This window comes from Heliangelus exortis, chromosome 8, assembly GCF_036169615.1.
Source record: "Heliangelus exortis chromosome 8, bHelExo1.hap1, whole genome shotgun sequence".
Taxonomy (NCBI): domain Eukaryota; kingdom Metazoa; phylum Chordata; class Aves; order Apodiformes; family Trochilidae; genus Heliangelus; species Heliangelus exortis.
In genome coordinates, this window is record NC_092429.1 from 16,621,358 (window position 1) to 16,642,744 (window position 21,387).

General features: G+C 40.1%; 1 protein-coding gene and 1 long non-coding RNA gene across 4 annotated transcripts in view; one reads left to right on the forward strand and one right to left on the reverse strand.

Annotated features, from left to right (window-relative positions):
- The first annotated feature begins 3,660 nt into the window (after positions 1-3,660).
- On the forward strand, positions 3,661-20,645 carry CDC7 (cell division cycle 7). Of its 3 annotated transcripts, XM_071750697.1 has the most exons (12): positions 3,661-3,885; positions 6,133-6,280; positions 8,311-8,397; positions 10,195-10,330; positions 10,939-11,032; positions 11,115-11,257; positions 12,361-12,610; positions 13,171-13,266; positions 14,084-14,262; positions 15,512-15,594; positions 18,461-18,610; positions 19,458-20,645. In XM_071750697.1, exons 2-12 carry the CDS (start codon positions 6,187-6,189, stop codon positions 19,832-19,834), a joined length of 1,689 nt encoding a protein of 562 aa, XP_071606798.1. In that variant the 5' UTR covers positions 3,661-3,885; positions 6,133-6,186; the 3' UTR covers positions 19,835-20,645. The 3 variants fall into 3 exon arrangements, with proteins under 3 accessions (XP_071606798.1, XP_071606796.1, XP_071606797.1); XM_071750695.1 differs by lacking the exon at positions 3,661-3,885 and having other exon boundaries at positions 4,091-6,280; XM_071750696.1 differs by lacking the exon at positions 3,661-3,885 and having other exon boundaries at positions 4,091-6,280; positions 8,314-8,397.
- LOC139799134 (uncharacterized) overlaps positions 11,901-21,387 on the reverse strand; it is a 42,709-nt gene continuing 33,222 nt past the window's right edge. The window contains exons 2-3 of the long non-coding RNA XR_011727104.1: positions 13,070-13,205; positions 11,901-12,068 (exon numbers count right to left, since the gene is read on the reverse strand). This is a non-coding gene — a long non-coding RNA (uncharacterized lncRNA). The remainder of the gene's footprint in view (positions 12,069-13,069; positions 13,206-21,387) is intronic.

Here is a 21,387-nt window from a genome sequence, read left to right on the forward strand (position 1 = left end):
ACTCCAGTGTTAGCAGGGGTTCTTTTAGATCTATCAGCAGATACAAGAAGTTTGATTCAGCTGCAGATTCTGGCAGCAGTGGTTGCAATCACACAGCAGTGTTTGGTTCCTTTCTTGGCGAGCTTCCAGAAGTGGGCTTTGGCAATTGCCTGTCAGCCAGAGGAACATTCTGCATGGCTGTCATCTGGCTTCTCATCTTTCAGATACAACCTAGAACTAAAGCCACAGAAGAAGATGGTGGAGCAATCTGGCTTGCAGTGCATTAGACATGCTGCTTTGTTTGTCATATTCAGTTGATGTTAACTTCTCTTTCCTTCTGAGCAGTTCCTACCTTGCTGCATTTTTAGAACTGGCAGCTGTGTTGAATGATGGAACCTTCTCTGCCCCAACAGCAAAGAGGGGTTTCTGCTTATCCAAGCCAAGAGAAAAGGAGTGTCTCATGCTCTAGTGAGGCACAGAAGCTGTGCCTGTACCTGTTCTACATTCATTCTGAATAAAGACAAAATAAGCTAGAGATACTTAAGCAAGTTCTGAGGAAATACAGAGGAAACAGTACACATAATCTGTCACTCTCCTATAAAGATATATATGAAGAAAGACTTTGATGAAGAGGTGACCTTTGCAAAGTTATTCATACCAGGAGAGTCACAGCCAATTGACTGAACTTCCTCCTAAAACAGAGGAGAACCAGGAAGGCAAAACCCTTTTCAGAGAGCTAAACAAAGGCAAGCATCAAGGCTGGCATTTCTGACAGACTAAAAAGAGTAAGACAATAAAATAAGAGACAATATTAGATTATTTTACAAGTGCAGTTATGCTTGTGAGAAGGGGTATATGTAAATTTGACATGATGGAGAACCAGAATCACTGGACAGACAGCACGAGAGAGCACAACACATTTGGATCAATGGAAAAGGAGGAAATGGAGAGGAGCAAGTGATCAAGGTAGATAAATGCCTGGGGCCTAAATTAAAATTATTTTAGGTGTTGAAACCAAGATAAATCGAGGTATTGCAGGGAAAGAAACCACAGCTAGACAGGGTCTAGATCAGAAGATACAATGAAAAGATTTCTCACCCATGTATGAAAGCAATGCTGGGGAGGAAGGTCATCTGGATATGATTGACAGAGAAATGCCAATAAAGGGAGGTGTACAGGAGTCAGTACCCTTCTACATGATGACAGCTCCAAGGCAGGCAGGCCAAGGAGGTCTGTTGAAACCCTGACCTGACCAGGAGGCAGTGGAGCTAAATATGCGACTTGTAAATAATATCACCAGGTTATTTTGCAAGTATTAATTTGGAAAAAGTAATGCATGGTTCAATACACTATTCAGACATGACTGCAGGTAAGATTGCCCCAAGAGGTTAATTTAAAATGAGCACTGGGACAAGCCTGGGTTCATGTTTGTTTATGCTGCCCTTTCAACTTTGGAAAATTATATGCATAAAACAGAATTTGGCCTGCATTATTTAGTCATCATCCCTCATTTAATTCATGTTTGCTATAATCTGCTATTGAATACTGTCACCCTTAACTGAAACGATTAAGTTTGTGTACTTGATTTAGGTACATCTCAATCTGATGCAGTGGTTTATTAGAGCTCTTAACAGAAAGTGCATGTGTCCTGGTTTGGGCCAGGATAAAGGTGATTTTCTGTCTTGTACTTTTGCTTTCAGCTAAGTCTCTTGTAAGTAGTTGCACTTGCTGAAATTACCAGCAAGTTTCTCAGACAGTGTCTGCTTCTAGGACTGATAACACTCCATGTTTATAGTTACTGCTAGAGACTGGTGTGCAGAGCCAAGGACACTGCTCAGCTCTGAGGAACATTTTACCCTCCAGCAGGAATAAAGAGGTCCCACCTGCAGCCCTCCTTTGGGGAGGAACGGACAAGATAGATGCCAGAACTGATCAGAGTATTCCATCCCATACAAGTCATACTCAGTATATATTTGAGGCATCACGAGGGCCAAGCCATGCTTCCAGCTTCCGGCCTCCTGCCCTTCCTGCTTTTCCTGCTTCCCTTTCTTCGCCCGTTCCCTGTTTCCTTCGGCATCCTGGAAGGATTCCGTCTGTTCCTCTGCCTGTGGTTCTGATCCGTGCCAGCCCATATCTGTGTGTTCCTGCCTCCAGTTCCCGACTGCTGTCGACTCCAGGAGTCCAGCCTGGACTTCCCCAGGGCTGCCCTGCAGCCTCGGTGGTGACGTGAGAGTTACTGGGGGAAAAGGGGGAGGAACGTGGTATCCATTTTCCTGTATATTTGTATATATTCAGTAATTTTTCCTATTTATCATTACTGTTTCATTAAAGTTGTGTAGTTTAGTTTCCAACCCATAAGTCTCTCTCCCTTATTCTCTCTCCTTTCTTTATCAGGGAGGAGAGAGAGATTAATAGAGAGCATCTGTCACTCGGTTTAATTGCCGGGCCAGTGTTAAAGCGTGACAGAATGTTAGAACAACAGTTGGAAAAACCCCCCACATCCATCTAAGCAAGCCCCACAAACACAAAGGAGCTCATAAACTCCTTTCTGCACCCTCCTTCTAGACTGTGCAATAGGAGACTACACATCAGCAAAAGTGGTAGAAATCTGTTTCTGCTTTTAAGGTTTTTTTTTTAATTTAAGCAGAGTTTATTGTAAGGTAATGGCCAAGTTACAGTGTTGCCTTGGGAACTGTGGCAACCCCAGGCTTTGATGGGGTTGCTTTACGAAGGGGTGCAGTTAGGCATCTCTACCTGAAGTATGCAATAAACAGGGGTATTATAGTTGATGTTCTATTCAACAAGAGATCTATGGCATTATCAAATGGAGGAGAGCTGGTCTTTAACACAAGCAATGAAATGGAAGAAGAAAAAAAAAGCACTGAAGTCGTGCCACAGAATCACAGAATTATTGAGGCTGGAAAAGGCCTTCTGAGATCACCAGGTCCAGCCCGTGATCTAACAAACTCCAACAAATCTTCTGTTTTGCTACTCCTGCTCGGTGTTGGCCAGTGGCTAGCAGGCAGACTAGTCAAGATGTGTGTATATTTTAAATTTTGTATTAATTTTGCAATCGCTTCTGTTACATAATTAGGTAATACGACAACACTGCAAGCCAAGTTATGTTCTTCATCATTAATTGTCTAATTGGAGAGCCATTTCAGAGACACCGGACTACTTAACAGAATTTACAGCAGAGCTAAGAGGAACAAGATCTTATCCAGTGATTGCATTTATTTCGCAATAAGCACACGTAGAAAAGAACATTTATACGGGCTGGAAGCGCACGAACACCGTGAAGAGCTCCAGGCGCCCGGAGCAGCCCCCACAGTTCTGGGGTCGGGGCCGCAGCCCCGCTCGGGCAGGGGCACGGCCGGGCCTGGGCGGACACGAGGAACTCGCCCAACGCCCGCACAGCGCGGGCCGAACGGCGGTCGCTCGCTCCCGACCATGTTCGTTACGAGAGCCGGGCACCCGGTGGCGGCGACCCGGGGCCAACCGGGCAGCGCTTCCCGCCTCTCGGCCAGAGCACGGCTGCGCGGGGCGGCGGGGCCGCAGCTGCGGTCGGGCCGCAGCTGCGGTCGGGCCGGGTGAGGCTCGGTACTCACCCACCGGGCAGGCTACGGCCCCGCCGCCGTCCCGCACCCTCAGCCCCGGACCGGGACCGGCCCCGCCCAGGCTCAAACCCGCCGCGCGCCACCTCACGGACCGCGCGCGCCGCCAGCCGCCCCTGTGGGCGGGTCTGCCCCCTCCTGCCGGCCAATAGCAGCGCCCCGTCCTCCGACCGGCGGCGCCATTGGCCGGGACCGCGGCTTCCGCCCAGGGCCGCGATTGGTGGCGCCGGGGCGGTCACCGAAAGGCGGCAGCGGGCAAAACCCCGGCGCCTCGCGACAGCCCGAGCCCCGCGTGAGTCTCTGCGCGAGCCCTCGACCAGCAGCGGCCTCCCTGCCCCGCACCCTCCGTGCCCCCTCTCCCCCCCCTCCCTCCCCCGGGCTCGGTACCGCGGGGGGCTGTGGTCGCTCGGGAGGCACCGGTACCGCGCGATCCCTCCGTGGGGACGGGATCCTGACCGGCGCGGCGCGGCCTGCTTGTCTTTGGGGAGGTCCCGCTCCTCCCGGCGGAGGGGCGCTGAGGGCCTCTACTCGGGGGGGCTCCGGTGCCGCCCTTCGCCCCGCGGCTGTGGCCACCCGGGGAGCCCCGCTGCGAACCCGCGCGGGTCCCGGCGCCCCCGCTGTAGCCGCTTTCCCCTCGCCCCTCCCTCCCCCCCCCAGCGCCGCGCCCGTGTCCCGCTGCCCCGGTTCCGCCTGGCAGCGCTGGCACCGCCCCGGCTTCTGGGTGTGTGGTGGGCTCCTTGCGCATCTGCAGAAAACATTGACTTACTGCAAGGCTTAATGGAGCCACAAAATCTGCTGTTCTTAAATGACAAAGCAGAGCGGTTCCTATCAGCTGCTGTTCTTGGCCTGCTGAACTTTTCCCAGGGGTGTCTGTGGGCTCGGTTCCTGTCGCTGTTGCTTTAGCCCAGGACTCAGCAGCGCTATCACCAGTTCTGGGTGCCAGGCTCAAGACCCTGAAGTTATGCGGCCTGTTTGAATTTCTCCCTGTGTGTTTGGGGTTTTTTCTCATTACAGATAATATTTTTCTTTTTAACTGGAGATGCGATTTCTGTGGAAGAGAAAAAAATTTTGGGTCATTTTGTTCTTATTTTTTTTTAATCTCTAATGGTGTCTCGAGTGGCTTTAATGTAAAAACTAAATATCTGACTTAATCAAACTTTTGATGTTCCATTTTATAATTGTTAAGCCCACTTCCAAGTTAGTAAACAATTTTTTAATATGCACAAGTATTTGAGATATTCATTTCTGGAGATAGTATCTTGTGCTTTTAACATAAATTAATGGCAATGACACTTTGGATTACTGAGCCCCTTTCACCTTCCTTATGGCAAGTAAAACATGAACAAGTTCCCAAGGCTGTTTGCAGGCAGACGGAAGCATTCATTGTACTTTTTTCCAAAGAAAGTGTTTCTGGCCATCCTTGAACGAGAAGCACCTAGAGCCGAGGCTGGCGTCGGGCTGAGTCAGAGCAAATAGGCTGTGTGAGAGTGGGGGTGTCTAATTTTGCACTCCTTGTTCTGCTAATGAGGCCATGCCATTTCAGGTTTGGAACAGGCTTATCTGCACAGTCAGCACTAGCAGAGGGAGTGTCTGTCTTTGAGAGTCTAGAAATACCAGTAATCTCATTCTGGTAGTTTGTAAATGCCACTCAGCAAGCTTCCTGGAAAAAGACTGTTGCTGTTCTGTCACGTGAAGGTGACAGACTAAAGGTAGTTCACATTCTTTGTGGACAAAAATGTATTTCGATCTCCATTGCTAAAACAGAAGATCCTTTAATTTCAGGTTTTTCAGAATATGTTCCCTGTGTGGAAAAGTTCAGCCAAAAACTGCAAAGATTTGGTTAAGTTATAGTAAAGGAAAAGCTTTGAATGGAACCAGTGTCGTCAGAGGTGATGCTTCCAGGCTCTCTTAACTGCTGCCTGTCCTGCCCCAGGGCTCTCTACCTTTCTTTTCCTCATGAATTAGAATTATCAGGGTTTTTCGATTGTACACTATTAGTACACTTTACTAATTTACAGTTTTACTTGCAGTGTTCCAAGATTTGGGAAGAAACATGTCAAAATAATCCTGTGCTATTATTTTTTGTTATGGGATGAGGGCAACAAATAATTCTGTCATGTGTTGTGGTCTTACCTAGAAGACAGAGAAATCTCTTGTAGTGAGAATGTATTTTTTTCTTATAATTTCTTTTAGGTTTTCTGCCTTTGTGTGGGTGTTGCAGTATGCAGTGCAGCTATTTATCCCTGTGTGCATCAGTTCCTTGGCTTTAAAAGCAAACTTCAGGGAAAAGGTTTAATGCAAACATGGAAATACAAGAGATGAATGAAAAATCACTTGTCTCTAAGTTTATCCTGCAGTCTTCCTTCCCTTCCCCCTTTATCCTCTTACAAGGATAGAGTGGGTTTAGTGGGTTATTTTTCTTTTTGGGATGATGGGTGACACTTTGTTGTTTTCAGTAGCACGGAGGAATTTCTCCAATCTCATCTCGGGAAATGAGTGCAGGGCCAGAAAGTCTTACCAGATATGCTTGCTCCCCCAGGTGTCCAGAAGGGGTTTTCAAAGTCTCGGTTTCTTACTCTGGGTTTGGTTTGTGATGGAGGCAGTGTTGAAGTCTCGCTGTGATGAACAGCACCCTCCTCAGGCTGAAGACTTCCATAGGAAGCGCGAGCAGAGCAGCAAGATTCCTGGTATGTGCTGAAACAGGGATTGCTGACACTGTTCTGTTGCAGACACACTATCTTTGCTTCAGGAAGTTTCAGCATCGACTAGAAGCCTGTCTGTATAGGGTTCTATTGTATAAAGAATTAATGAAATTAAAGCATTTCAGGTTCCTTTTGATTTTAAGGTTATTGCTGCTTTCTCTGTGTTAAAAACTTCAGCAGCAGTTTGTCATAGTTTGCTAACCCTACTATTTAATTTATTACAGAGTATGTTATTATACACAAAAACAGTGTTTTGCCTTTTAACTTAATTGCCAGCCTTAACCAAAAATTTCTTTAGTCATGTCTGTGTGCATAACAGCACTGTTCTTACTCTTACAAGGGAAGCTGAACTACAAACATGTGCTCTGATTGTGGTTTTGTTGCTCTTTTTTGGGTCTTTTTTTGAAAGTACTTAAACTTGGATTTTTTTCTACAATGGTCACTCAGTCATTGTGGATGGTGAGCCAGTTTACATATAATGGCTACTGATTTTCCTAGAAATAGATAGTCCTCTGTCAGTCCCCTGTACAACCATGGCCAGAATTACATAGTGTGGTGCTGAATAATGTTCTAATTAACTTGCTTTGCAAAGACTTTTCATTCCAGGTCAGTACATTCCAGGAAGTAAAGAATTACTTTAAAATCTGCTCACACAATATGTTGAATATTATTACTCTACACTGATGGTACAATCCTAGAATGGTTTGGGTTGGAAGGGACCTTAAAGATCATCCAGTTCCGACCTCCCTGCATGGGCAGGGACACCTCTCTCTAGATCAGGTTGCTCAAGGCCCCATCCAGCCTGGCCTTCAACACTTCCAGGGAGGGAACAGCCACAGCTTCCTTGGGCAGCCTGTTACAGCATCTCACCACACTCACAAGAAATAATTTTTTCCTAATGTGCAAACTAAATCTCTCCTCTTCAAGTTTTAAACCATTGCCTCTTGTCCTCTCACTGCACACCCATGCAGGAAGCCCTAGCCCAGCTTTGTTGTAGGCCCCTTCAGATACTGAAAAGCTGCCATAAGGTCACCTCAGAGCCTCCTCTTCTCCAGGGTGAACAAACCCAACTTAAGATAACTTGGAGGAGAGCAGCTTGAAGGAAAAAAAGAAGTAAATTATTAGAAGGGAGGAAGCAGGCCTTAGTTCTCAGGAGTACTTTTTAGTATGTTTGCTTTATAAATTTTTGAAATTTAAAAAAAAGAAATTCCAGTTGAAAGTTGAATATAACTCGAATTACTAACCAATCTTTACACTTGTTTGCCTTTTCAAATGCCATTTTTGCTTATTTCTCTATAAAAAATATTTTTTACCCCTGTTTTACAGAAAGGAGTCACAGCTTTTACATAATTCATAGCTCTGAAAGAAGTAACTTCTTATGCAGGGTATAAAGAATAATTAAAACTACAAGGATTAGTAAAATGTATGGAAAACTACATAATTTTTTGAAACAATCCAGTACAACATCCTTGTTATGCCATCTAGTGATGACAGCACAAAGTGCATCAACCTGAATGCACAACAAATGTGATTTTAGATACTTATTACTTTTAGCAACAGTGTAAAACACTGCATTATTGATCTTAACATATAAATTTTTACCTACCTTTTTTATTTGCACCCCGTGGAACTGATCCTGTGCAGAAACAACAACTATAAGAGCTTAGTCTTTTATGCAACTGATGTAACAAATCTCATGAAAATATTTATCAATCAGCTATAAACTGATGTCTTACTAACCAGAAGGCATTTGCCCTCTCAGGAACTGCTGGGTGGCAGATATGTGAAAATAAAAAATTAAATGCTGCATCTTATCAGGGAGTGTAATGAAAAATGCAGTAATATCAACTATGCAGATGGTAATGTCAGCAGGGATAGATACTTCTCTGCTGTTTTTTCCTGTGTTTATGTGAACTGACAGTCCTATGAACTATGATTTGTGATCTCAAGTATAGATCTGATATTGAATCAAGCAATAAAATTTCTAACTTACTTTCCCCCCGTTCTTTCCACAGCAGGAGTAAAAAAAGATATTGAAAAACTCTATGAAGCAGTGCCACAGCTTAGAAATGTGTTCAAAATTAAGGAAAAAATTGGAGAAGGTAAATGTTTTATTTTAGCTTGCTTAGATTTCTTATGGTATTTCTAACTTAAATGTTAAGATGCCAATATATGCAATTTAAGCCAAATGCCTTTTTGATTTCTGTTGGTCTTTGTAGGAATTCTAGTATGTTTTAGAGGATAGAGCAGTGTTAATTAGGGACGTTTTAAATATATTTTCTCAAAAATCTGATATTTTAAAGCCTTTAAAAAACCAGCATTCCAGTTTCCATAACTAAATTTTTTTTTAAGGTAGATTGAGGTAGAGTAAATAAGTCTTAACACACCATTCTTTTTCTCATTTACATGAGAAATTTATTTATATGCATCTGTGTTTTGATATATTTAACTGCTGCTCTTTAGGTTGGCTTTATTTCCACTGAAATATTGTGGGCAGAACTGAAGGAAGAGACTGAAAGATTATAGCTGCTTTCTTAAAAAAAAAAAAATTAAAAAATATATTATCAAATTTGAGGCCATTTGTGCACACCTTGCCTTCAATAGGTATTATTGCAGGTATCTTTAATATATGTTAGGCATGACTATAAATAGATTCTTGGGCACTTCTGAGTGCAGGATTTCAGCACTTCTTGCAACTTCATCCATCTGAGCTCAGCAATGTGTTGTGGCATTCCACACTTTTAAATAAAGATGTTGATGGAAAGCTGGAGTGTTTTAGGGCTGTTTTGTGATGGAAGAGTTGTGGTGGCAGGCTAGATGGCTAAAAGGTTTTGTCTCAAAAAACCAAAAAGCATTCCCCCCCCTTCCCAAACCTAGTTCCATTCCCCACAGCAATACAAAATTTCAAACCCAAAACAAAACAGCTCTGCCTACCATAGAAAGGACAGTATAATGAATAGTACTCTGATTTTGCTTTTGGGAGCACACAATCCTTTTAAAAAATACCACTTGCAGTTCTGTAGTGTTATGAGAAAACAAGCTTCAACTCAGGGTTCCACTCTGGAGTCACTTTCATTTTAGCAATTCTTACCACCAAAAATGATGTCTTGAGTCAACTTGGTAACATTTGTTGCTGTAATCAATTCTACTTAATCTATGGGACTCCAGTTTTTTTATGACTGCAAGAAGTATTTAGGATTATTTCTGGCATTTTGATGTATCTAGACACTTACAAACTGTTGAGCTAGTATGTTCAGCTAGTACGTACTTGTATATTTAGATATCTTAGATTAGTAAGATAAATTAATTTCCTAACAGGTGTATTAGGATATCCTTAAAATTAAATGCATGGTTAAGTGTATTGTACAGGCCAAATACTCCCTTCTCAAATGAGTATCACACTCTGTCTACACAGTTGTGCTCTAGGCAAACAAATACTAAAGTTACACATCATGTGAGAAGTCTTACTTTATCAATAAGGTAACAGAATTAAGAAAAATGTGGCCTTTTCAGAAGTGCTTTGAATAGCAAAGGCAGTGGTTTCCAGATCTGCATTATATAGCTGACTTATATCGTACAGAGAGAACAGTTAGATGTCAGATGAAAGTAAGCTACCTAAACAAGAAAGCAAATCAAAGATTGGAAATTTACATTCAAAGAGCTCTGTGTCACAGGCAAGTTAGACAGTGTTACATTTGCATTTTTACTGACATAAAAAACTTGTATACAAGATCACTGAATTCAGTAGTGGAAAAAAGGAATTGCATTTTTCTCTTCTAGAATCTGCTTTTGATGTAGTCTCAAGTATACTGCAAGATTGTAAACAGATCTCTTCTGAAAAAATCTGAATTGGTCTAATTAAAAATGCTGTAGACAGTGCTTTTCTCTGTTTGTTACAGGTACTTTTAGTTCTGTTTACTTGGCCACAGCACAACTACAAACAGGATATGAGGAAAAAATGGCTCTGAAACACTTGATTCCAACAAGCCACCCTCTGCGAATTGCTGCTGAGCTTCAGTGCCTCACTGTAGCAGGGTACATAAATTAAAAAAATAATGATTGTTGTGACTAAACTGCTGAACATTGTCTCACTGTTATGTATTTGTTTATTTAAAGTTTTGGTACTTCATTTTCTTTTTTTTTTAACTGCAGAAATGTGTATTCTTTTTACCAAGAGCAAATAAGAAATGAGGTATCTTACCTGTAATGGATGCCCTTTTCTGCTAGTTCCACCTGAGAAGTTCTATGATTTAGCTCTGTGATAACAAAAATTCCAGTTCTAAAATGCTTGGAAAAAAACCTATTTTAATCAGAAAATACAGTTTTAGGAATTGATATTTGTTGCTAGAGTGCTCTGAAGAGCACCTTTGTAATGTAGTTGGTATCATAAAGGTTAGGTTCTACCTTTAATTACAGTGTCACTACAAACTATGGCCCCACAAATGTCTTTGGAGCCCTCCTTGTGAAGTGCAGAACTCAAAGAGAATAGTGAGAGGCAGCTGTATAACTACTGAATGCTGATAAGGTATCTGTCAAAATAAATACTAGATTATAAAAGAAAGACTGACTGAAGTTACTAAGAAATAAAGAAAAATAAGCATCAACATTCTGGTCTTAGTTCAGTGCCACTACTTTTCTTCTAGGGGACAAGATAACGTCATGGGAGTGAAATACTGCTTCAGGAAAAACGATCATGTGGTTATTGTTATGCCGTATCTGGAACACGAATCCTTCTTGGTGAGTCCCACGCTTTTTACAAGTAGTAAAACTTTTTATTTTAAAGCAGTTATGTAATTAAAATATCCAACTAACCTTTCAGGATATTTTGAATTCTCTCTCCTTTGAAGAAGTGAGGGAATACATGTTCAACCTGCTGAAGGCGTTGAGGCGCATTCACCACTTCGGCATCGTTCACCGTGACGTCAAGCCCAGTAACTTCCTCTACAACAGGAGGCTCAAAGAGTGAGTCTGTCCAGGTGACCACGTTGTCATCTCATCTGGGGACATGTGCCTTGGCAGAACAGGAGGGAGGGAAGGAATTTCTTGTTTTCTTGCTGCATGTAGTATCTGCCTCATAGATTGACACATCCTGGAAAAATTAGGATTCTACTTGAGTGAGAGTACTGTATTTTTTAAGAATGAGAATAAAATCAGTGCGTGGTTTGGGGTTGTTTTGTTTAAAAGAAATTTATTAGTGACTTATGGCATATGGTCTGATATTTGCAAATATTTAGTCATAGGTAGAGTAAAACTGAAACCGATAAGGTAGCTGGACTTGGGCTGTTTTCACCTTACATTGAATTAATTTTTATATCTAGTAGGGTTGTGTTTTCACCTGCAAGTTACAATATTTAAAGCCTCCAAAAAGCAAGATACTGATACTTTTTTGCCAAGCTGCAAACTTAGTATCTCAAAATGAATTTGTACTGTTGTTTTGTTCTTCTAGTGTTTGTTCTGAGCCTTAATCTCTGCTTGGGATGTGGAGACCATGGAACTGAGTTGGTCTGAGATCCAGAGACAGCTGGATTGTCTCTGTCCAAATTGTATCAAAAAATAATTATTTTTCCAGACAGATCTGGAGCATGAACTCCTGTCTTCTTACCTGTTTGAAGACTGAAGTGACTTCCAGTAGTATTGGTACTGGCAAAACTCTCAGCTTTATTAACCATGTCTCTCTTCACTGCTACATTCGTGCCTCTCTCTGCCCATGGGAATCTCACAAGGGTCGAGTCACTTATCCTTGACTGTTGGCTGTAGGTTTGGAACTGTAGGACTAAAAGAATCCCAGGAGGGAGTTGCTAGGAATATTTTTTTTAAGCCTTTGGAAAAAGTATCCATCTTAGAATATTTTGGGACAAGAAACTATGAAGTGAGTATAGGTTAAAAACATTGAGGGGATAGGCAAGAGGAGGAGAAAGTAGAAACACTGTAATGCTGGGAACAGTGCAGGTAAGCAACATATTCAGTAAAATGTGAAAGAAAGATAAGTAAACAAAGAATTAATAGGAAATAGAACTGGTTGGTAGGTACTTTGTGATTCCTGACTCTAAGTTTGTGTCTTTCAGGTATGCCTTAGTAGATTTTGGCTTGGCACAAGGAACCCCCGATACAAAAATTGAACTTCTCAAAACTGCCCACGCTGAAGACCAGCAGGGAAGTTCCTTGCAAAATAATCCCACCACAGCCTTGGGAAATGAGGTTTCTGTCAGTGTCACAGCATCTAAACAGATAGCTCAACAGTCAGCCTCACAAGCAGCTGATAAAAGACCCAGCTCACTTTCAAAAATACAGATTAAACAAGGAAGAGGAGGAAAGGTTCTCAGTCTTTTTCATTAATATTGCTGTATGTTTAATGTATTACTTCATCCAACAGGGGGAGATGTCATACTTGAACAAGAGTTGTGCATGCCTGTCTTGCAGGGTCCTGATGTGATGTACAGAACTACAGTTTTCAAATCAAAGTGGATAGTTTTACATAAACCCTCTTGGCATCACTCATTATCTGTTAGATATAATACAATGCTTAAGGCTATATAAAATATTGGCTTGGGTTACTATTTAAACAGCTTTGAATCATCTGAGTGACAGATACTGTGGAACTCTTTCCCCAGCCAATAATTATTCATCTATGTTGCATAACAAATGCAGTACAGATGACATTCAGACTGTCTTGGGGCACTTCTGAGGTGTGATTCTTTTTCTAAGCATGTTTGCTGTTCTGTCTAGACCACGTTTTCTTCATCGACAGTAAACTGGTGCCTGAAAATTACTTACCATGCAGTTCTTGTTTTTGTCACTTCACACTTTCCTTTAACTGTCAGTATCCAGCTGTCTGTGTGTTTGGATCCTTATTGTCCTTTCTGTTGGTATTGTAGGAGGATTCTGTGCACCGTTCTGTTCAGCGCTCTGTCTTTGGAGAGAGGAATTTCAATGTGCATAGTTCCACATACCAGGAGAATTCAAGTACAAAAGTAAGAAGCATGACTCATCACTAAGAGCAGTTTGTTACCTATCTGAAAAGTTACAGAGTTAGTTGGTCTGTAAGACTGGACACTGTTCCAGGGCACTGTGGAACTAGAACGTTTTGAGCAGATTAATTGCTGAAAGGCTTGATGAATTTTTCGTGTTTCTTTTTAGTCTCTTTTAAAAACTCTGAAGGAGCTAGTTACATAGCTGTATCCCTAGCTGATCTTTTTTTTTATGCTAAGTTAATCTTTTTTTCTACATATATATCTGTGCTTATATTGTTAGATTGTAAAGCTTCAAGATTTTAATTCTGCAGTTAAAGCAGGAGAAAAAATTCACCATAAATATTTTTCTGTAGTTTTTGTAATTAGTATGTAATGGGCCAAGGGAGTAGCTCCACCTAAACTAGAGGGTTTGGCCAGTAATGGTCATCTTACTTTAGAATGAGAGTTAGTGCCAGTGTGTTGCTGTGGCATTTCATGTAGACTGTTTTTGTTCTCATATTGAAACAAAAGAATCTTTGAAACATTTTGTTAATTTGAAAAATGCTTGTCTTATAGATTCAGATTATCTAATGTAAGTTGATTTTTAGTAAACACTGAAAAATGTTTTCCAAAGGGGAAGAGGAGGAAATCAGAATATTTAGAAAGTTCCAATGTCTCTTTTATAGATGTTGTGATACTGTTTGAAAGTTTTGCTGCCTTCTGGTCTAAAATTGCAGCTTCTTGCTGATGAGTACCTGTTCCATCCTGGTATTTTAGGAACTGGCCTAAAAGGAACCTTCTTAAATATGTCACCTTCTCTAAAATATCTCCATTACAGCTCATAAAACAATCAAAGATGATAGATGTTTCATCCAGGAAGTTAGTAACAAAGAAGAAGATTATTTCTACCAAAACAGTGAGCAATGGGGCAGCCAGGAAAGCTGCCAGTGGTTGTCCCTCAATCCTGATCTGTGACTGTTTCGCAACAGACAGAGTTTGCAGTGTTTGCCTTTCAAGGTAATTTGCTTTGATAATGTTCTTCAATTGTCTGCTGTGCTGTCAAGCAAGGACAGAAACTTAGATTTATTAGACAGCTGATTTAGTAGGAGAAAGATAGCATTTAATCTGTGCAACCCTTAAAACAGTGAGTGTGCTCTTTTTAAACGGGAACCATTTATGGAATTCACAGAGTAATGGGTTTGCTGCTATCTGTGTCAAGAGAGATTCACTGTTAATTTTATTGATGTATTTCATTATTCACCTACTTGTATTGTAGAAAATCACTTCAGCTAATCACAATACTCAATACATTATTTTGTCATTAGTAATCATCTAATAGGCCTAAATGAGGCCAGTGGTCTGGATTCTGGAAATAATGAAATGCAGAATAGAAAGAAAACATGATTTTGTATTTGTTCATTTAGAAAATAGTGTTCAATTTTTAATAATGGAGAGGCTAGAGAATCAATAACTCAGTTCAACTCCATCCCTCTGCACTTAGTTTTGGTTCTGCTACTCCATTTTATCCATATGTTAAGGAACACATTTTTAATGCAGAGAATTAAATGTGCTTGCTAGGCAAAGTCATGAAATTGTGGGGTCCCCTTTCTTTCCAGGCTGTCAAAATATGGTGGTGTCAACCTCATTTCAAAAGTGTAAATATGAGGAATTTGCCAGGCTCAAAAGAGGAGTGGCCCATAGAAGGGAGGCACTCTTAAGCCATACAAGAAAGCTTTTGGTTGTGTTTTTTGTTTTGGTTTGTTTTTTTCCAAAATTATAATTTCACACCTTTAAGTTAAACTAACAAAAAGTAAGTTATTTTCAACACTCAAATAGTGAACCTTAGTTTGCTGTGGACTAATACAAAGCCAGAGCATCCACATTCAAGAGTCTTGTACTTTTTTTTTGCCCTTGGTTAATTAGTCTCAATGGTAAAGTTTCCAGTGAAAAGAAGCCTTTAGCAAAAATGATGCTGCTGTTGAATTAAACTAAAAAAGGTCACTGTGAGTGAAGTATGCAATAAGTATTTCTGTGACAATCTATGCTATAAAAATAATAGGTACTATAATAAGGCTATCTTATGCAACATAATTTAATGCTAAATAATTATAAGAGTCTTCAAGCTCCTATAAAACTCGAATAAGGCAGGGTTAGACTGTTTACACATCTTACACAGGGATATTCTAAAAATTGTATTAAGCATTGTTATAATTAGAACTTACTTATCAACTTAGATATTCTAAACATGTTTGTCTCTTATTACAAGGTGTCAGCAAGTTGCTCCCAGGGCAGGAACACCTGGATTCAGAGCACCAGAAGTATTAACAAAGTGTCCCACTCAGACCACAGGTACTGCACAAGAGCCTGAAACCAATTCCTTTTTTCATCTTTTGATCCTTGTTTATGCACATTATGTTGTCTTCTATATGGGAGGGGGTTTGTGTACATGTGAAATTTTATCATTCCATCTAATGCTCAAGTGGTTACTGATTTTAATCAAAAGTTTATTTTAACATTAAGAAAAAGTTAGGGATATTTTTTGTGTGTGTGAAACTTGGATATGTCTGAATTCATTTGAAGAGTAATGCCACATGCAGGAGATGAACAGAATGCATTTTAAAAGAAAACAAAGCTGTCCTTTTCATCAGCTTTCTTGTGTTACTCATTCAAGTAACATCTTGAGGAGAGGACATACTCTAGATTTCTCTAGACATATTATCATATGCAGCTTGCTGTCATAGCAGGCATAGCTAATGGTATAATTGCAGATGTGTTTTAGGAGGCGTTGGTTAATACTTTTTATCAGATTTTTTTCCTCTGTGCTAGTGTTTCAAGTATCTCATTTGTAAATGTCAATCTTTTTCCTTATTGATTTTTTAATTTCTTAGGGTTAAAAGAATAATTATCAAGTTAATAAGTTTCAATAGTCTGGGTAAGTATCAGGGCAGATCAGAGAGTAATGGTTAATGCATTATTTGATGCAAATAGAATAGGAGAGGTGGTGCCTACCTGGAGAATGAGGGACCAATAAAAGAGAAGTTACCTGTTAAATATTTGGTGTATGACCTGGAGTTTTGATTGATGAAAAAGGCAGCAGAATATGAATGTCCTGAAAAATTTGATTTAAAATAAGGTTTTAGACACCTATTTGACAAATACCTTTTGAGAAAATTGTCAATTTTCAGTATTCTATACTTAAGAACCCATTTGATCATCTTATCCCCAGAGGGCTTCATGTTTGAAACAGCATCTGTGCCCTGTTCCGAGTGCTGTGCCTGCACCCCAGCAGCCAGCTCTGCAGGTTGGAGACATCCAGGACAAGCTCAGATAATCTGAATCTGTCTAGACAGAATTTAGGCAGAACGAAGGCATACCTAGGAGATCTTGGACACATGCTAGTGTTAAATGTGCTCTCAGACAGTTTTCTGTTCTCTAGGGTAAAGCAGAGCAGGATTACAGAAAATAAGGGTAAATCTGGAAACCCTCCAGTGTGGTACAGACAACCCTAAAAGTACGGAGTGCTGAGCTCTTGCAGTGTGTCAACAAAGGCCTTATTTAGAACTGGGTAGGCTCATACTGATATTTATGCAATTATGTTGTATTTGAAATAACAAGTGTTCTTGTCCACTTGCATTTGGAACTGCTGTAGTCACCTCCTTGTACTTCTGCCAGTCTTAACTCTGCTGAGACTGGGTTACCAGCTTGATCCAGCTGACTCTCCAGAGCTACCTTAGTGTGTCTGAATCAGAGAATCAGTCATCCAGGGTGGAAAGGACCTCTGAGATCATCAAGTCCAACCCTTAATCCACTACCAATCTGACTCAGGTTCACAGTGCAGGGAGTACAACCTCATCTCCCAGGCTGACATTATACAGGTCCAGTTACGCTTCAGCTTGGTTTGTTCCTCTGATTCCCTTTCCTTGTTCTGCCTCTCTAGGTGGGTAACACTAGACAAAAGTAGAGAGGGAGTAATGGTTTTGATGTCATTGCAGTCTGCTGATGGTCCCAGCTCTACTAGAAATGTAGAGCCAGGATTTACATTTGGTCAGATACATAGTCTGTTAATTTCAGCAAGAGTTAAGTAATTAAACATCTTTGAAAGTCTTGACCTTGATTACTCCAGCTTTCCAAAACACATTTCTGGGGTGATACACAACACCTCAACCAGATAGTATGCTTCTTTCAGCAGTGATACAGTCATACTAAAACTTTTTTACAGGAACTATGAAGAAGATACAAAATTTTTCCACTGTAAACTGTGCCAAGTGATTAACTTGGATTTTTATTTTTTTAATAAAAGACTTAAAATCTGGTTTTGCAACTGAAGTCAACGTCATACTTTTTGTTCCCCCCAAGTCCTATGCTAGTTGTGTTTCTAATTAAAATGTCCAAATTAATTACTGCCTATTTTAGTATTTCTTTTTTTTTTTTCTTAAAAAAAAAGTAGAATAACTATGGCTTTATTTCCCAACTGTTAATTTTTCTCTTCAGAGTTTGAGAATCCTTCAAACTCTCCTTCACTTTCCTTGCCTTCTCTCAAAATGTTATCTTAGTGAGCCAAAAAATTATGGCAGACAGGTATTCTCATAACTTTCAGTATTAAAGTTTCCATCATGCTTTTGCATCTGTCCCCAGAGTACTCCCTGTACTCTTCATAACACCATGAAAGCGATTAATAACTTCTGTTACAGTTCTTAAACTGGCTATCTTGTCAAGTGATTATATTTTAGAGAAGAAAGTAATTTTTTAGTACTGCCTAACTGTGGCATCCTCAGTCCCAGAAAAACACAAATTCACATTAATTTGTGAATTAGTTTTTATTTATGATCCTCATATAAGGTTTTCTTGATATGAAGAAAATGTAATTAAGTATCAAAACTAGCCAGTTTTTTGCCCCCTCTTGTCTCCCTGGTTAAAATATTGTTTTGGTATATTTTAAGTTTAGCAAGTGAATGGAATTACTCATATGAAAAAATTTATGGAAAAGCTTAAACACTCCCTCTGCATCAAAGCAGGAAATTATTCTTCAATCTAATTATAGTAATTTCCACTGTTTGTTGAAGTGTTATCTATGGGACCAAAGTCAGTAAGTAATTCAAAATGTAACTTTCAGAGACAAACTTTTCAGATCATGATTTCTTTTAAAAGAAAGTTGTGGGTTTGTTTGTGATCAAACTGTGAGTTCAGTTATTACTAAGTTTGTTTTCCATTGCAGCAATTGACATGTGGTCTGCAGGAATCATATTCCTTTCTCTGCTCAGTGGCCGGTATCCATTTTACAAAGCAAGTGATGATTTAACTGCTTTGGCACAAATCATGACAGTTCGTGGATCCAGAGAAACCATTCAGGCTGCTAAAACTTTTGGTATGCAAGCCTTAATTATGGGCAAAAGGGGAAATGTATAATTATTATGCTATTTAATGCAGTGACTTACAATCTGTGATTAATTTTTTTTAAAAAATATATAAGTATATTTTAGGTTTGGGAGTAATTTTGGAGGTAAATAACTTTTTTGCATGTAAAGCACTAAAAGTATAAGTTTCTGTATAAAGAACTTGAAGAAAGTTTAGTATTTTTCTGTCTTTTATAATTTGTATATGGGGTACTTCATGCCATGGGTTGCCTAGCCTGCCTCCTGCCTTTCATTAAATCAGGGCCACTTAAGGTGAAATAGGCCAACTACATTTTTTCTGCTGGCATTTGGTTAGAATCTTGAGGCAATGCTTCTATTTCTGCCAAATTTTCCCTGGAGGCTAAAGTCAGTATGACTTAATATTTAGATGATGTAAACTTTGCTTTTCCCCCTGACCTCAAAAAGGGATAGTAAAAAAAACAACCTCAAAAGCCAGCAGACAACCTGTTTAAAAAAAACAAAACCAGCACAACACACATAAACCCCCTAAAATAACCATCCCTCTAATTGTTTGCAAGCCAAATGCTGCAGCACTTGCTACCTGGAAGCATAACTGACAGCATTGATTTTCATTTCCCAGAGGAATGGCAGAGGTGTGAAAATCAGGGTATTCAGGTTTTTTCTGGTTCTGTTAAAATGACAATGAAATGCAAAAGGATGGTGTGTGGGGAGGGTGACAACTGCCACTACATAACTTGGTAAGCAAACCCAAACAGCTTTGTTCTGAGCAGAACTGTGGCTGTTTTCATTATGACTTGCTATAATAAAATGTCATTTAATGTAAATTCTTTTTTCTAGGTAAATCAGTTCTGTGTACCCAAGTTGTCCCAGCACAGAACTTAAGAACCCTCTGTGAGAAGTTGAGAGGAACAAACAGCAGCTGTAAGAGATCCCAAGGTGAAGTGCTCAGCAGGTCTGTGGATGACTCAGCCTTGCTAGGAGCAGCAGAAAAACCATGTGGCCCTGGGCCACTTGGAAAACCAATCCAACACTTAAAGAGCTTCCAGGAAGATGATGGCGCTTTGGAAATGAGGGCACCAGACATGAAAGGATGGGATCAGGTTCCTGATGAAGCATATGACCTGCTTGATAAGCTACTAGACTTAAACCCTGCAACAAGAATAACTGCAAAGGAGGCTTTGCTGCATCCTTTTTTCAGAGACATGAGACACTGAGAAGATACTGTATCCTATTATTGTTTTCATAGGTCTATGTGGAAATGAGATACTGAGGCATTCTTACCATGTTGCCCACAACATTTACACTCATTGAAATACCACCACACTGTGCAAAGAACTACTGAATTTTTTTCTTGTATGGGTAGGCTGCAAACGTCATTTTACTTCAAAAAATACTTGCAGAGGTAAAAATAGCATAAACACTAACGTGGTCTTACCCTAAGACATGTCTGAGGGGTTAGTGCTGTGCATACTTGTTCTCTGAGAAAGTTAACTTTGATCAAAAACTACAAGGAAGAAGAGTTTCACAAGCTCTACACTTAATTCTTAAGATATTCCCTTAAAATTTACAAATTTGCCTTAAGGTATGACTGAATGTGCTTGAGAAGCTTATTTCCAAACTTGCATATCTCTGCTTTGTTCCCATTAGTACAAAAGGGACTGAAGATGGAACAGTGTATTCATTTTGTTAGGACTATTTTCAGAGAACAGAATTGCTTTGGGAGTGTTGCTAGAGGAGGGGCCAGGTCCTGGAGGTTATCATCACCAGAAGAAACCTTAACTGTTTTAAAAGTACATATTTGTTCCTGCCTGGTCTTTCCTAATTAGGCAATAGTAATAAATGCAGTTACTCATTCTGCATAGCCCATGTTTCTCAGTGCCATGGGCAACTCACTCAGCATGGGTAAATACTCAACTGCTGTCTTCCAAATGTCTCATGTGACATGCATAGGTTTGATTTCTCTTATGGAAATTGATTTTTTTAAACAGTATCTTAAATAAAAGATTTGTTTTTATAACTTCAGAAGACTGTCTAGAAATTCTTCTATATAAATTAAGTAAGGTTTTCCTCTGGGATGTCTCTGTTCAGGAAGAATTATGCACATTTGTTTCCTGTATAAATTTCTCAGTGATAGAAAACACTTTTCAGACAGCACTGGTGTGTTTGACTGTCATAGTGGAAGTATCTTAATTACGAAGGAAATCTTATCACAGAGCTAGGAGATACCTATTGTGTGGTCCTAAGGAGGAAAAAGATGTTAATAACCTCTAACCCAATACATTCAATGTGCAAAATAAGTTACAGTATGTTCAGTAGAAGCTACTCTAAAAGTCATGATAATTCTGGAGACTGAAACTTGGTACACTGTTTTTCCATGGAGTGGTTGCTTTAAGAGGTTACAAGCCATTCTGAGTAAAGATTATTGCTTTGATAACTTTTGTGTAAGCCTTGTACGAACTGGTGGTTATAATAGTGCAAAGGTCCTGACCAAGGCTGAGGCTGAGGAGACACTATTTCAGTATATTCAAAATCTTGAATACCTAGAAAGTTTTGGTATTGTTGCTCTGTTCCTGGCATCAGCTGTTAGAGAAAAATATTTGCAGATGTCAGAACATTGATTGCAGAAAATCTTGAAACCCACAAGACCTTGGGGCCCAGGTCTCAGTAATTTTTGCTGTTTATATAATTTCAACACAGCACACCACTGAGAAATTATTTATCTAAAGGAACTGTGGCCAAATTTGGCAAGTAATGCTGTCTGCCAGTG